Source organism: Alligator sinensis, unplaced genomic scaffold, assembly GCF_000455745.1.
Source record: "Alligator sinensis unplaced genomic scaffold, ASM45574v1 scaffold141_1, whole genome shotgun sequence".
NCBI classification, from domain to species: domain Eukaryota; kingdom Metazoa; phylum Chordata; order Crocodylia; family Alligatoridae; genus Alligator; species Alligator sinensis.
This window is the reverse complement of record NW_005842221.1, coordinates 360740-374031: the sequence shown is the minus strand read 5'-3', so window position 1 is coordinate 374031 and position 13292 is coordinate 360740. Positions and strand designations below refer to the sequence as shown.

The window sequence follows — 13292 nt, the reverse complement described above, 5'->3', positions numbered from 1 at the left end:
GGTCATATATTAGTTTATGTATTACAGGGCAGCTGAACAAATTGGTCAAAAGGAGGTTGCCTTCGTTTGTTGAACTTGATGGACTTCAAGTTGTTGGCATCCCGTTAGAGTTTCTGTGAGACTACAAACAAAGAAGTAAACTTCTTGCATGTTGGCTTTATTTTTTAGGAGACGGTTGGTGAAACTTTTTATTTGCTTGTGACAGCCCTCAATCAAAGGATAAACAAAGGTCCTGTGGATGTAATAACTTGCAAAGCCCTCAACACACTAAATGAAGACTGGCTGCTGTGGCAAGTGACTGAATTCAGCACACTGGTAGGTTTCCTGGGCCAGTTTCCCTCCAGATGTTGAAAGGACCTATAATATTCCCCTTTTGGCAGGAAGCGAAATTAAGGCTCTCAGTAATCTATACCATTTCTATCATTACCTCTAACACAGCTGCAGAAGTACAGTGAGCTCTAGTTAGCCTGGGTTTGACCAAAAAATAATGTGGTCTTATGGTATTAACATTTCCTTCCACTTATAAAGTGTACTGAAGAACACACAAAGTACAGTATGAATTTAAACCTGATTATGCTGATCAAATGAACAGAAGGAAGGTTGTGTTGCAGTATGCTTTATTTTTTTATTGTATTTTCTTGCTAGATAGCCCTCAGAGTCAGTAATTCACTTGGAGCCTTTCTGTAATTTAACTGCGAATTACAAACTGAAACTGGAAGGCCGAAAAGTCCTGGGTACAGTCAGGGGTTTTGGGGCTTCCAAGCTCCCAGCGCTGCAAGGAGTCTTTATTTGCAGCTGGAATGTCCTGGACTTCTAAGGCTTGCAGATCCTGGCTTTGCATCAGGGAGTCTAGAAGTCCTGGGTTCCTCAGTCAGGGGGCAGTCCACATAGTGGGGCTGTCCCAGATTCTGGGATTGAGTTGGGGGCCTGTTCACACTGCCTCAGAGCTACAGCCCCTCAAGTCCAGGTTCTTCACCAGATGAGCTAGCAGGAAACCAGGCATGTTTTCCCCCAGAGTTTGTTGATACTGATAACTTTCTATGCAAGATTTCCAAATGGCCAAATAGCGAAAACTGTTTTGTTGAACAATTTGTAGCCAGCACTTCTTATAGCTGCAATCCAGCTATTATCGAAGGCATCATTTGGAGCTATTTCAAGCACAATCAGCAAAATACCTGTTTTAAGGAAAGTCTGTTGGAAAAAGCAATCGCATGTTCTAGCCCCTATGTAATATAACATAGGGTAGTTTGCTTTGTTTGTTCTACTGCTTTGTAACAAATACCTGTTGATGCACAGAATTTTGCATGTCCCAGTGTACGGTGTTGCAGGATATAAAATCCATTAATTATGCAAGCAATGGACCAGTTGCTGTTGGTTCAGACAAAGGCAGCAAGTCTTGTTTAATAGGTTATTTTCCTTATTTCTAGCCCTAACACATACTGAAAGTAGTTTACACCTAAGGGAGTGCAGTACATAGTTCCTGCTAAAGGCTGCCCTGAATTTTTTCCTGCTGTTATTTTTCCTTGCATGCAGTTGCTGCTGGTATGTGGCTTTTTGTGAGAAAAAAGAGGGGAAGTAGTCTGTGAGATTCAGAAGGGAAGGAGATCTGTATGATCATGAATAGAAGGGGAAGTGGAGGATCAGAAATCTTTGTTAGAATGTGATCCACTGCCCTGCTTAGTAAATCCAGCCTCCTTTGTTCTTGATTGTCTCTATCACTGAAATGGGATTCTGCTACTTTGACATGGCAGCCTGCCCCCTTAATGTCCAGCTCTATTCTATTCTCAGATCCATCTGGAAAGTTATCAGGTGTTCTTTATAAAAGGCTTCCAAAGGGAAACAGGCCCTTGCAATATAATTAAAAAGGAGGGGCCTGTTGGAACTGCAGCCCAGGGTAGGCTTTTGTCTGATGTTTTTCATAGATTTTAAGATGGAGAATAAAATTGTGCCATGAAAAGGACTTGGGTGGGGAACTTGGCTGGTTGCCTTACATGTGGGTAGGCAACTAGCTGTGTACATATCTCCTTTCTGCTTCTCCTCTTCAAGGGTAGGATGTATATAGTAAGGAGTAGGAAGATGAAATGGAAGAGCGATTACTCTTGGCTTTCTTGTTTATCCCATGTTACATGCAGGAGGGTGGGACACAAACACATTAGATGTAGAGTTGGGTGTGTCCGAAAGGAGATCAGATATGCTGCTTGCTGCCTTCACAAAGAAATCATTGCTTACAAAATTTCAGTCTTCTTTTAGCCTCAATCAAAGTGCCTTGACCTAGGTTCATCTGGATATATGCGTAGTTGCCAACTCATGTTTACATTGTGAGTCTTCTGATGTTTTGTGAAATTTTTACTGTACTACCTGTATGAGTACATTTTTCTCCCTTTACCCTACAACATCTGCCAATTAAAAATCACTTTAAGAACTGTTCAGAACAAAGTACAAAAACAAAAAAAGGAGAATGGTAGGAAGCCATAGAGGTGGTTGATTTAAGAAAGGCACAGCTACAAATATTTAGATCCCAAGGGCCAGGTTTTTAAAGGTATATAGATACCTGAAGATTCATAGAATAGATGACTTGTGGGATTTTCAAAACTAGATGCTAGGTTTGGAAGGGACCTCAACAGATCATCAAGTCCGACCCCCTGCCCTGGGCAAGAAAGAGTCCAACCCCCTGCCTGGGCAGATGACCCCAGCCAGGTGCCTATCCAGCCTTCTCTTAAAGACCCCCAAGGTAGGGGAAGCACCACCTCCCTTGGACACCCTTTCCACATTTTGGCCACCCTTACCATGAAAAGGTTTTTCCTGATGTATAGCCTAAATCTGCTCTCTGTCGGTTTATGACCATTGTTCCTTGTTACCCCAAGAGATGCCCTAGTGAACAGAGCATCTGTGATTTCTTGCTGCGCCCCCCTAATGAATTTGTAGGCGGTCACAAGATCACCTCTCAGCCTTCTCTTGCGGAGGCTGAAGAGGTCCAGGTCCCTCAGGCTCTCCTCATAGGGCTTGGCCTGTAAGCCCTTAACCAGACAAATGGCCCTCCTCTGGACCCTCTCAAGTCTATCAACATCCCTCTTGAAGTACAGCGCCCAAAACTGGATGCAGTACTCCAACTGTGGTCTGAGCAATGCCGCATAGAGGGGAAGTATCGCCTCCTTGGTTCTATTTGTCATGCATCTGCTGATGCATGATATAGTGTGGTTAGCTTTGCTGATGATTTCGTCACACTGAAGACTCGTGTTCATCTTGGAGTCCATTATGACTCTGAGATCCCTTTCAGCTTCTGTGGTGCTGAGAGGGTCACTTCCCAGCTGTAGGTGTGCTGGATATTTTTATGCCCTAGGTGCAGCACTCTGCATTTGTTCTGTTGTATTGCATCCTATTGTGTTCTGCCCACTTTTCTAACCTGTCCAAATCTGCCCTACCCTCCTGAGTGTTCACTTCACCCCACAATTTAGTATTAGGCCAAATGCTTATTGAAATCAGTAGTAAGAGGCATAAAAGAGTGCTTGCCTCATGTTGTGGAATAGAAACTTATTTCGGTACCTATAAATACGGGATCACAGTTTGAGCTATTGTGGTAGTGGGACTAGCATGCTTTACAGTTCAGGGGGCCCTGGACCTTGGTGTTGCTAGTGTTTTCATAAACTCAACACTGCTGAGTTTCATAAAGCTCAGGTGTTGGCCAGGTAGAGTTATTTTTGTTATGGAAGTGAGTAGCTCAGGGTAGGGGGAGAGACCTGGTTGCAGTTCATGAATTTTTTCAGGCAGTTGATAATAAAAATAGAAGAAACTCAAAGGATGGTTTTTTGTCTTTCACGTCTTGCTATAACTGGCTGGGTTGCTCAGACCAGCCGTGCACAATTATTAGGCCAAACTGGAAAGGGTCAGGTGTTTCTTGCACAGAGCTGAGACAGTTGATGCAGAGAGGCAAGCCCCTGCAGTAATCCTGAAACAATTTCAGAGAGGAGAGGCTTTAAGGCTCATCATGGTCTGAAGAAATGTTTTTTCCTGATGCTATGCTAAGGTTTCATGTTGACAAGTAAACTTGCCCTGCAAAACACTTTGGTGGTACGATGAACTCTTTTTGGGCTGGGGAAACCGGTCAGGTTTGTCGCTTGCAGGAGGCAGCTGCCTGCCTTTGTAAAATGCATTGAGATCTACTAGGAACGCAATATATAAAAAAAGCAATGTATTATTTTTATTTTAGAACAACGTATAGTGTAGATAGAAAATTACATATATTTGGGCTTAATCTCCAACCAGGATTTAGTGGAATTTCAAATGCTGAAAAAGAAAATGGACTCTAGAGATAGCTCTTGGAAGGTGAGGATTTTTTGGAAGTGCAGCTAGCTAGAAACTGCTCGTTACCATTAGAAGGAAGAAGATTTAGGAATAAAGATTCAGGCTGAGGAATTGTCTTCATTTTAAATAAATCAACCCTTTCCAGTAGGAGAGTAAGATCTACTGTGGGCCTCTCTACCAAAAGCATTTTATTAAAGTGGAAGAAAACTCGTAGATTGGCAGAAGGGAGGATAAAGGTTCACTTTATACTAAGTGGATCAGAGATGCATAAGCTTTCATAAGCAAAAGCTCATTTCATATGATGCTATGAAAGGACATGCACAGATCAGGCTATCAAATAGGCATCATTATCATAGTCTTCTCCTTCTCCTTGTCATAAATTAGATGTTTTTCCAGAACTCTGCACAAGCAGTGGCTCTTTCCATTGCTGCATTGAGGTGCTCCTTAGTACAGGTCTTGCCAAGGAGTTGGCAAATGAGCCAGTGCTCCATGGTCAGCACTTCACTGCACTCGCATATATGGTATTATTTGAGTAGCCACATTTGATAATGTTTGTTTTTGATTTCCCAGTTTGCATATGCAGGTGGTTCAGGCATCAGCATATTGACTAGTCTGCATCAGCCCCTCTTGGAAGGTCCTTCTGGGCTTCCATTTCAGGGCATCTGATTGCGCATAATCTTTCCTTCCATAGCCTCAGTTGTGCCCCATTAGCTGTCATGTCCAAGGGTGCAACAGTGGTCACAAAACTCTTTCACGCTTTAAGCCATTTAGTTACTTCTGTGTGACCACAGAGTTGATGCCTGAAGTCTTCCATCTGCTCTGATCTTTTTGGCTCTCTACCTTTCTTCTGCAATCAGGTGATATTATGCCAGCCAGTAAGTACAGGCTATCCTTTGGTGTTGGCTTTATACATCCTGTTATTTCCTGACAGCTGTGAAATAGGAGGAGTGATTAGCATACAAAAGACAGAGAAAGGAGGGGAGAGGCTGTGCTGAGAGAGGCAAACAAGTTGTAACCCCATAGGAACAAAGGGGTCAGATAAGCTAAACCAGGTAATGGGAAAAGAATCTATAGTCTCTATTGAGACCATGGGCCTGTCTGTAAGCTAGGACATGTTTGTCCTGTACAACGATTGTTCAAAATATTCAGTAAGGTCAGTGCTTTCCTAACATAAAGGACTTTCCAAGGGAGAGGAAGCTCCTACAAGACTCTTTTCAATGTCTGGCTCTTGGAAGCTTTTAATCTACAAACAAAGGAGGAATAATGGGTGGGCTGGAGAGGACAGAAATAAAACGATAGAATCCAGTTTTCAGATAAGCCACGCTAGATACTAGCATGATGCTCACATTTTGTTAGGTATAAAGGAACTCTTCAGGATCTTGCAACTTTTGAGGGGTATTCATCAGCAGCCCTTGCATCCAGTGTGAATTGTGGAAATCACAGAAAACTGAATTATAAGACAGAATTGAACAGTGTGCATGGTGAACATGCTCCTTTCCCCATCTATTACTGGTCAAATCTAGGATTAAGTTCTGTATCATTTTCTGTAGCATTTTTTAGCTAATCTAGAACCTTTGAGGAATCTTTTGGTTGATGATTGTGCTTACTGCTGTAGAAAAGACCTATAAACTGGGCTGATGTCTTCATGTTCATTGCACTTTTGTCATGTTTCATCAGATGCTGTGAGTGGACTGCAGAAAGCAGTGTTTTAAATAGGAAAGGAATGGGGGAGGAGAGACTACTGAGTCCATTCATAGCATTTGATGAAATAGATCTGCCTACCAAAGCTTCTCTGAAGCAGTTAGTCTCTAAAGGTGCCTGTAGACATGCGGAGATGCTGCTCTGATGTGCTGTAATTGCAGCACATCACAGCAGATTCCAGCAGCCTCCGTGTTTTGTGCATCAGCATTCCTGTGCTTCAGTACGGTGGTGGGGGTGCTTTAACTAAATCTCATTGAACTTCCATTTTGAGGCGTGGGACACTGAATACACGAGATGCATTGGGCATTTTAATTAGAGTGGCTATTGAAGCCGCTGTAATTAAAATGCCCCTCCACCATCCTGGGAGCACATGTAAAGATGCCCTAAGGTCCCACCACTCTGCTCTATCTTCTCTCTGACTTCAGACTAACAGCTACTAACCTCTTTGCATCTAACACAAGTCTTTTTGTTTTCAAGGTTTTTTAACACTTTTTTAATGAACAACATTCTGTCTCAGTTTTTCGCTCCGTCTGGTATGTGGAAATGCCTTCAGTTTACGAATGAGACAGTTGAAATAACTTACAGGAGTCTTTATAGTTTAATATAGAGCTGGAGTGAAAAACTGTGTGCTGTATATAGTATCTCCTTTCCATTTCACAGATGATCTTTATGTTCTTAGAGGAAAAACATTACTTTACATCCATTTCTGTTTTAATCACAGCTCTTTTGCCATCTGCTGCTGTTTTAATAGTATGTCACTTAGATACTCATTCACGGCTTGCTGTTCATTTTCAGAAGCAAGTGTAAATCCAAAAAAAGTCCTCAGTCTTCAGATCTCATTGTTATGTTCATACAAGGGTAAAAAATGTTCTTTATTTTCCCAGTCTCTCAGGCAATTTCTGAGCCAATCCACAATCAAGTCTTTCCCTCCCAAGCATTTGCCTGTTTCTCCTTAAAATAGTCTTTAAGTCTTTCTTGCAACCTGTGTTAATCCTTCAGTGCAGAGAGTTGTGACTTCCTGCTGCTAGCCACTAATTTCTAGTCCAAGAATCTCAACTCTGGATATTACAGGGTTACATTAGATGGCCTGTAATTTCCTTCTGAGTCTTTCCATAAATTAACTTGTCCTTTTTTGAGTTTCCCTTACAAAGCTAAAGCACTTTGAAAAACGCCTGATCGTGTTTCTCCAAGGTTTTCATGCATCTATTTGGCTTAATGTTGTCTGACTTTCAGGGTCTTTATCAATCCTAAGAGCCATTTCTGAGTTTTCTGGCACTCACCAATGACTTTTCCACTTTTACAATCTGTGTATAAATATGGTGCTTCTGAAGTTAATTGGTTTATGATTAAGGCTTGTTAAAGTCAGGCATTTTACATTCAGGCAGGCTAAATATGTTTTATGATTTTTCTTACTGGGTCATATTGTTTCATCACCCTGAAATGATTTTCTACAAAGAATTATAGCAGAAAAAGAGGCTCATTTGCAGTTTTGCTTGTTCACTTTAGCTTACATATTGCTTAATATCTGAGCACTTTCCAGTATTCCTGAGAGAGAAATATTATTACCCCCATTTTAGGGGTGGTATTCAAATTCTGCTCATTTAACAGATTGCCTTCCTATGCAGTATTGCCACAGCTATCATCAGTAGAGCACCCAAGCCTGAACACTACCAGCAGATTATTTTTATGAGGGGTTCTCAGCTTTCAAACCCATTTTGTCTCCTTCGCTACTCTAGCAGTACCTTGACTACAGAGACCTTCAGGGCTCTATGCAAAGTACAGTCTCTTAACCAAGGCTTCTGGAGAAGCAGAAGCTTGAAAGCACTGCTGTTTGTGTGCAGGATGAAAGAATTAATGGGCTTGTTTTCTTTTCTGACTGATCCTCTGTTGCTTGGTGGTTTAAAATAGTTGATGGTTTTACTAATAATCGAATTCATTTTTAAATGTTAGAAAACCTTAGATCCTTACGTGTAGATGTCTGCTCAGTGAGGCAGTGGGGTATAACCGCTAGGCAGTCTGCTGCTCTGGAATTTTGTTTCATCCTTCTAAAAATTATTTTCCACTGAGAATCATGTAAGTCAGATGTGCTTGATCCCCAGCCAATTGGCCAGATCCTGGCATATGAGGCCAGATGAGGGTAGCATGGGATCCAGAGCTCGATTCCACTACATGGAGCCAGGAGGGGGAAGGGATAAGCTTTTGGGCCCCTGGGCCCAATCCAGGCATGCGGGTCCAATCCTGAAAGGTTGTTCACCACTGATTTAAGTCAGGAGTGTCAAAGATAAGGCCTGCGGCCCGGATTCTGCCCACAGAGCATTATTCAGCCCTCAGTGCTACCTGTGGGTCTTGGAATGACCCACAGGCAGCCTTCGGGGTATACTGAACAGCCCCATGTGACACCCACACAGCAGTGGAGCAGCTGTTGCATGCAGCACAGCCCTGGAGGGGCCTTGTGCATCTCCAGGGCAGAGCAGCACATCCCTACAGTGGCAGCTCTGGGGCAGTGTGGGACAGGCCTGTGGCAGCTGGAGCAGGACCAGAATGCAAAGCCAGTCTGTGGGTCTAGTCCAGCCCTGGATAATTTGTGTATCCCATGGGGCCAGAAGAGTTTGACACCCCTGAGGCAAGGGAAGCTGACTGATTGTGTGTTTTCCCTGTGAAGCAGCGTACAAATCTGGATAATCAGCTGAGCAATTCCCAACATCCTTGAAAAGGAGCAAAATATTATCATCATTCCCTTTTAGAGTGGCTTTGATTTAGGAATCCATACATGGCTTGGGCGCTGCCCCTGAGGTAGGTGTATCAACTCCTCTTAGGATGCCTAGGAAGAGTTAAGGGCCCATAGAAAACATTTTCTGAAAAAGGCCAGCCATGAGAGGAGTCAGCTAAACTAGTCAGGAGTGAAATACAGAGGTAAGGGATGAACCGAGGACAGTAGCTTAGCAGTGAGACTGGCTGCTGGTGAGACTGAGTTTCTCTCAGGATCCCTAGCTGTAAATCCTCTCCTGGATTTAGTTACTAAACCAGGTCAGTCACTTAGGTAGTCCATACTATAGCAGCTCAAGCTTCCTGTACCTCTTGCTAATGTTTGATGCTTTTCCCATGGTTACCCGATGTTTTCAAGTACCCACAGGTGCCTTTTAGGGGGAAGAGACTGCTCTGAGCACATCTTGGAGCTAGGGCTGGCTCCAAGCAGCTCATTAGCTGTAGAGATGAGTACCAGTACTTCAGCAGCTTTGCAAATGCCAATAAATTAAAACTTAGGCACCTGTGGGATGGAAGTCTCTGAAAATGTCAGGTATCTGAGTACTGTTAATGATGGTACTGTGCATCGTGGTACTTAAGTGTTTTGGTTTTTTTAATTTCTAGCAATAGATCCAAAATAAATGTTGAGGAGAACTTTTGGACAGGGAGCCAGGACTTTCTAGTTCTTATCCCAGTTCTTGCAGTTACTGTCCTTAGGCAAATGACATAATTCGGCTGCATCTCATTTCTTGATTGGTAAAATAGGGAACGGTAATGTTCCCTACCCTACAGAGCTGTTATAAGCATTAATTGGCTGTTGTTATTTGGATAGCAAGGTGGAGTATTAATTGCCGTTTATTTCACTTTTTAGTGATAATAGTTCCTTTATTTGTCTTGCTACACTATGTCACTTTTTGAGATTCTCCATACCAGTTGTTCTTGACATCTCAGAAGCTTCCTTTTACTCATCAACTAACATGAAACTTTTTAATGTCATGAGGATTGTCTTCCTCAGGGGTAAAAGCTCAATGAGCAGAAGACAAATGGCACATTTATTTAGTTTTTGGTTTAGCCCATGATAAGCCAGGCTTCTGCCAGGTTTGCACTATTACATTGTTGTGAATGATGATTGCTTACTCGTTTTCTAGTAGCCTGAAGATGCTGTTTGGAGGGAGTGAGAGATGTTAGGCAGAAGCAAGTACTGCTTCCTGTCCCAAGAATTTTCTGATCAGCCTTCCAGCTGATAGGCCTAGAAACCAAAGTCCACATAATATGGGAGGCAGCAGTGCATAGTTCTCCATAGCTCACAGCAAATATGCTTTGACCAGAATTTGAAGTCTTGGTTTCTATGCAAATTAGTCATTCCATCTCACTCCATTTAGTCTTAGACCTCTGCTGAGTGTACCTACTGGGTACCAATTGGACAGTTTTGACAAGTGGCCCCTAGTTCCAAAGGAACTGAATGGAGACAACCAAACTGTCCTACAAGAGACTACTGAACAGCCGCCATGTTGAGCAACTTTTTGTTCCTTCTGATTTGTGTTGGATTTGGCTTAGCAATATAGCAGCTCTTAGCTATTTTGTCCTAATTAAGGTAACCACAAAGCTAGATTCAATCAAGGTAATCCTAGGGAAAGGGTAGCGTGCTGTGGCAGTTCAGACACTTCTGCATATCTTCCTCCTTCTTGAACTTTACTGTCAAGAATGGTATTTGTTGCTTTTTCTGGTGGACAGCGTAGATACGGAGGGCTCAATTTTTGGCAGACTGACTTATGAGAAGGTTGTACAGCACCTTCCATGGAAAAATATGAGACTGTAAATGCTGAAAAAACAGATGCAACAGAGGAGAGAGAAGCTTTGCTTTTGTTGTTTCAAAAGCAAGAGTTAAATTGAAAGGTTACAAAATCAGCTGGATTATATTTCCAGGAAGGGGAAGAGGAATTGACTGTGGGGAGAGAATCAACATTAACATTATCAAAGACAGTTTAGCTAGGAGTCCCACTACTCAGAGTGGAATGAACTGGAGGCCAGATACAAATTCAACAGGAGTTTTTCCATAGGTAAAATCTGATACAGTCATCCTTGTCCATGCAGTTCTATTATTCTACAGGCTCATAACGCAAAGCCTATTAAAGTCAATGCAGTGACTTCTGCACTTATGTAGTAGGGCTCAGCTCCTTCTGGAGAGAAGCAACTGAGTTCTGATGGGTGAAGATTTCTATGGGAAAACTTTTTTATGTTACACTGTACTCAGCTCTAACAATGACAGGTGCTTTTTTGTATTTTAATATCACTTCCAGCCCTAAGTCGTTTAATATTTTTTTTTTTTTTTTAATAGCTATTCCCATCAAACGCGACCCAAAGCATCTTTACCAGTCTTCACTTCTTTCTGCAGGCATAGTGTCCACCCTCACCATTCCCACATATGCTCCTGTCCCATGCAGTCTGTCCTTTCAGTAGGCTCATTATCCTGGTAATTAAACATCTCAGTGTCCTGATTTAGTCATTCTCATTTACTTCAGTTACCTCCTATTGTTCATTAAATCCTGATGTTTGCAGTTGTGCGTTCCTGTTTTTAATGCTCCTTGTGTTTGTACAGCAACAGTGAAGTTAATTAGTGTCTCCATAGGATCACTTTCCTCACCCTAGCTTGAAAATGTACTCATGGTTGGTATTAAAACAGAAAGAACCACTCTACATCTTTTATAATTGTTAATATTTTCAATTATAAGAGAAAAGGTCAGCCTATGCAGTAGCCTGAGATAACCAACTTCTCTACTTACCATGAGAGCAGGAAAAAATAAAGACATTTTTCATAGTTTCATAGTAGCTAGGGTCAGGAGGGACCTGAACAGATCATCTAGCCTGACCTCCTGCCACAGACAGGAATGAATGCTGGGGTCACAAGACCCCAGACAGGTGATCATCCAACCTCCTCTTGAATTTGCCCAAGGTAGGGGCGAGGACCACTTCTCTGGGAAGTTAGTTCCAGATTTTGGCCACCCTAACCGTAAAATATTGCCTTCTGATCTCTAACCTAAACCTATTCTCCATCAGCTTATGACCATTGTTCCTCGTCACCCCAGGTGGTGCTGGGGAGAAAAGGGCTCTGCCTATTTGCTGATGATCTCCCCTGATGAGGTTGTAGGCAGCCACTAGGTCCCCCCCTTCAAAACCCACCCATTTTTAGTTGCTTCCTCTTTTAATAATTTTTCTTTCATTGAGTCACACCCTCAGTCATATTTCCATTAGATCAGGGGTGTCAAACATATGGCACACAGGTTGAACCCAGCCCACAGAGCCACTTTATCCATTCTGCTAGGCTTCTGGCAGGCACCTGGAAGTTGAAGGGTGTGGCCCAAGGAATGGCTTGCTGCCGTTAGACAGCAGGAGGGCAAGCAAAAGCTGATATAGCCTTGGTTGCCCCATGGTCTCCTGAATCATCACCGGTGTCACCCTGTGTACTTCCAGCCTACAAGGAGCCTTGAGGTCTGAATCCAGCCTTGGGCACAATATGAGTTTGAAACTCTTGAATTAGAAGATAGCTTATTAGAATGCAAGTACACTGATGAAATATGAATTCAAGTTACATCATTTATTTCCTACCTGACTTGCTTTGGTCAAGCAGTTTCCAGCAGAAACCTTTTTTCACCTACAGGTGAACCAAACAAAGTGACACCGTCTTCTTATAGCACAGACAAAGCTTTACTGTTGACTCAGACTAGCAACCCAGCTGACATTCATACTTCCCTTCCTTTCATTAATGGTAAATTTCAGATTTGATCTGTGTGATGTGACTGATGAGCTCCCTCTGTCAGGGGTGGGCAAAATACGGCCCGCGGGCCGCATCTGGCCCACCAAGCACTTCCCTCTGGCCTGCGGAGCACCTTCAAAACCCACGTAATGGCGGGTGGCGCTCTCAAAAACTTGCCGCCTGCCTCTCTAAAAGCCTCCGGCAGCACCAGCTGCAGCACCTCAGGCTGTTTCCTTGGGTTCTGGTTGTGAGGCAACCAACCCTGACCTCAGCCTGCCCCAGCTGGCCTTGCCCCGCCTTGGCTCAGGCCACATTTGCAGCTTGAGAGAGGGGCAGGGGGGCTAGGCCAGAACCTGTGGCTCCGGTGAGGAGAAACAGTGTCTGGGCTGGGTTTTGCTTTGCTGCACGGGACTGGAAAGGGCCCTGCCCTGCAGGTAAGCCCAGGAAAGAGGCTGCTGGGCAGGCTTTCCCTGTGCCATGCCGTGCCGTGCCGTTCTGTGTCGCTCGGGCTGTGCGGGGTTGGGCTGCGCCAGCACTGGGGAGGGGAAGCAGCAGCTGGGCCGCAGCTCCAGCCCAGTCAGCACCAGGGAGGAGAGGTGACAGCAGAGCTGTGTGCTGCTTGGGACAGGATGAGCCCAACTGGAGCAGCAGGGGGCTCAGCTGCATTTTCCCTCTACCTGTGCTGGTCAGTCCCAAGCAGCACATGGCTCTGCCGCTGCTTCTGCTGGCTGTTGTCAACCCGCCCCGGCTCCTCCTGTCCCCAGCCGCACATGGGAAGCTGGGCTCCACC

The 13292-nt window shown here is 43.7% G+C and overlaps 1 protein-coding gene across 1 annotated transcript in view; it reads left to right on the top strand.

The window, feature by feature from the left end:
• PLXNC1 (plexin C1) overlaps window positions 1–13292 on the top strand; it is a 100222-nt gene that overhangs the window by 67469 nt on the left and 19461 nt on the right. Inside the window, exon 20 of the mRNA XM_025208135.1 lies at window positions 169–315. Coding sequence (XP_025063920.1) covers window positions 169–315 — 147 coding nt within the window. The remainder of the gene's footprint in view (window positions 1–168; window positions 316–13292) is intronic.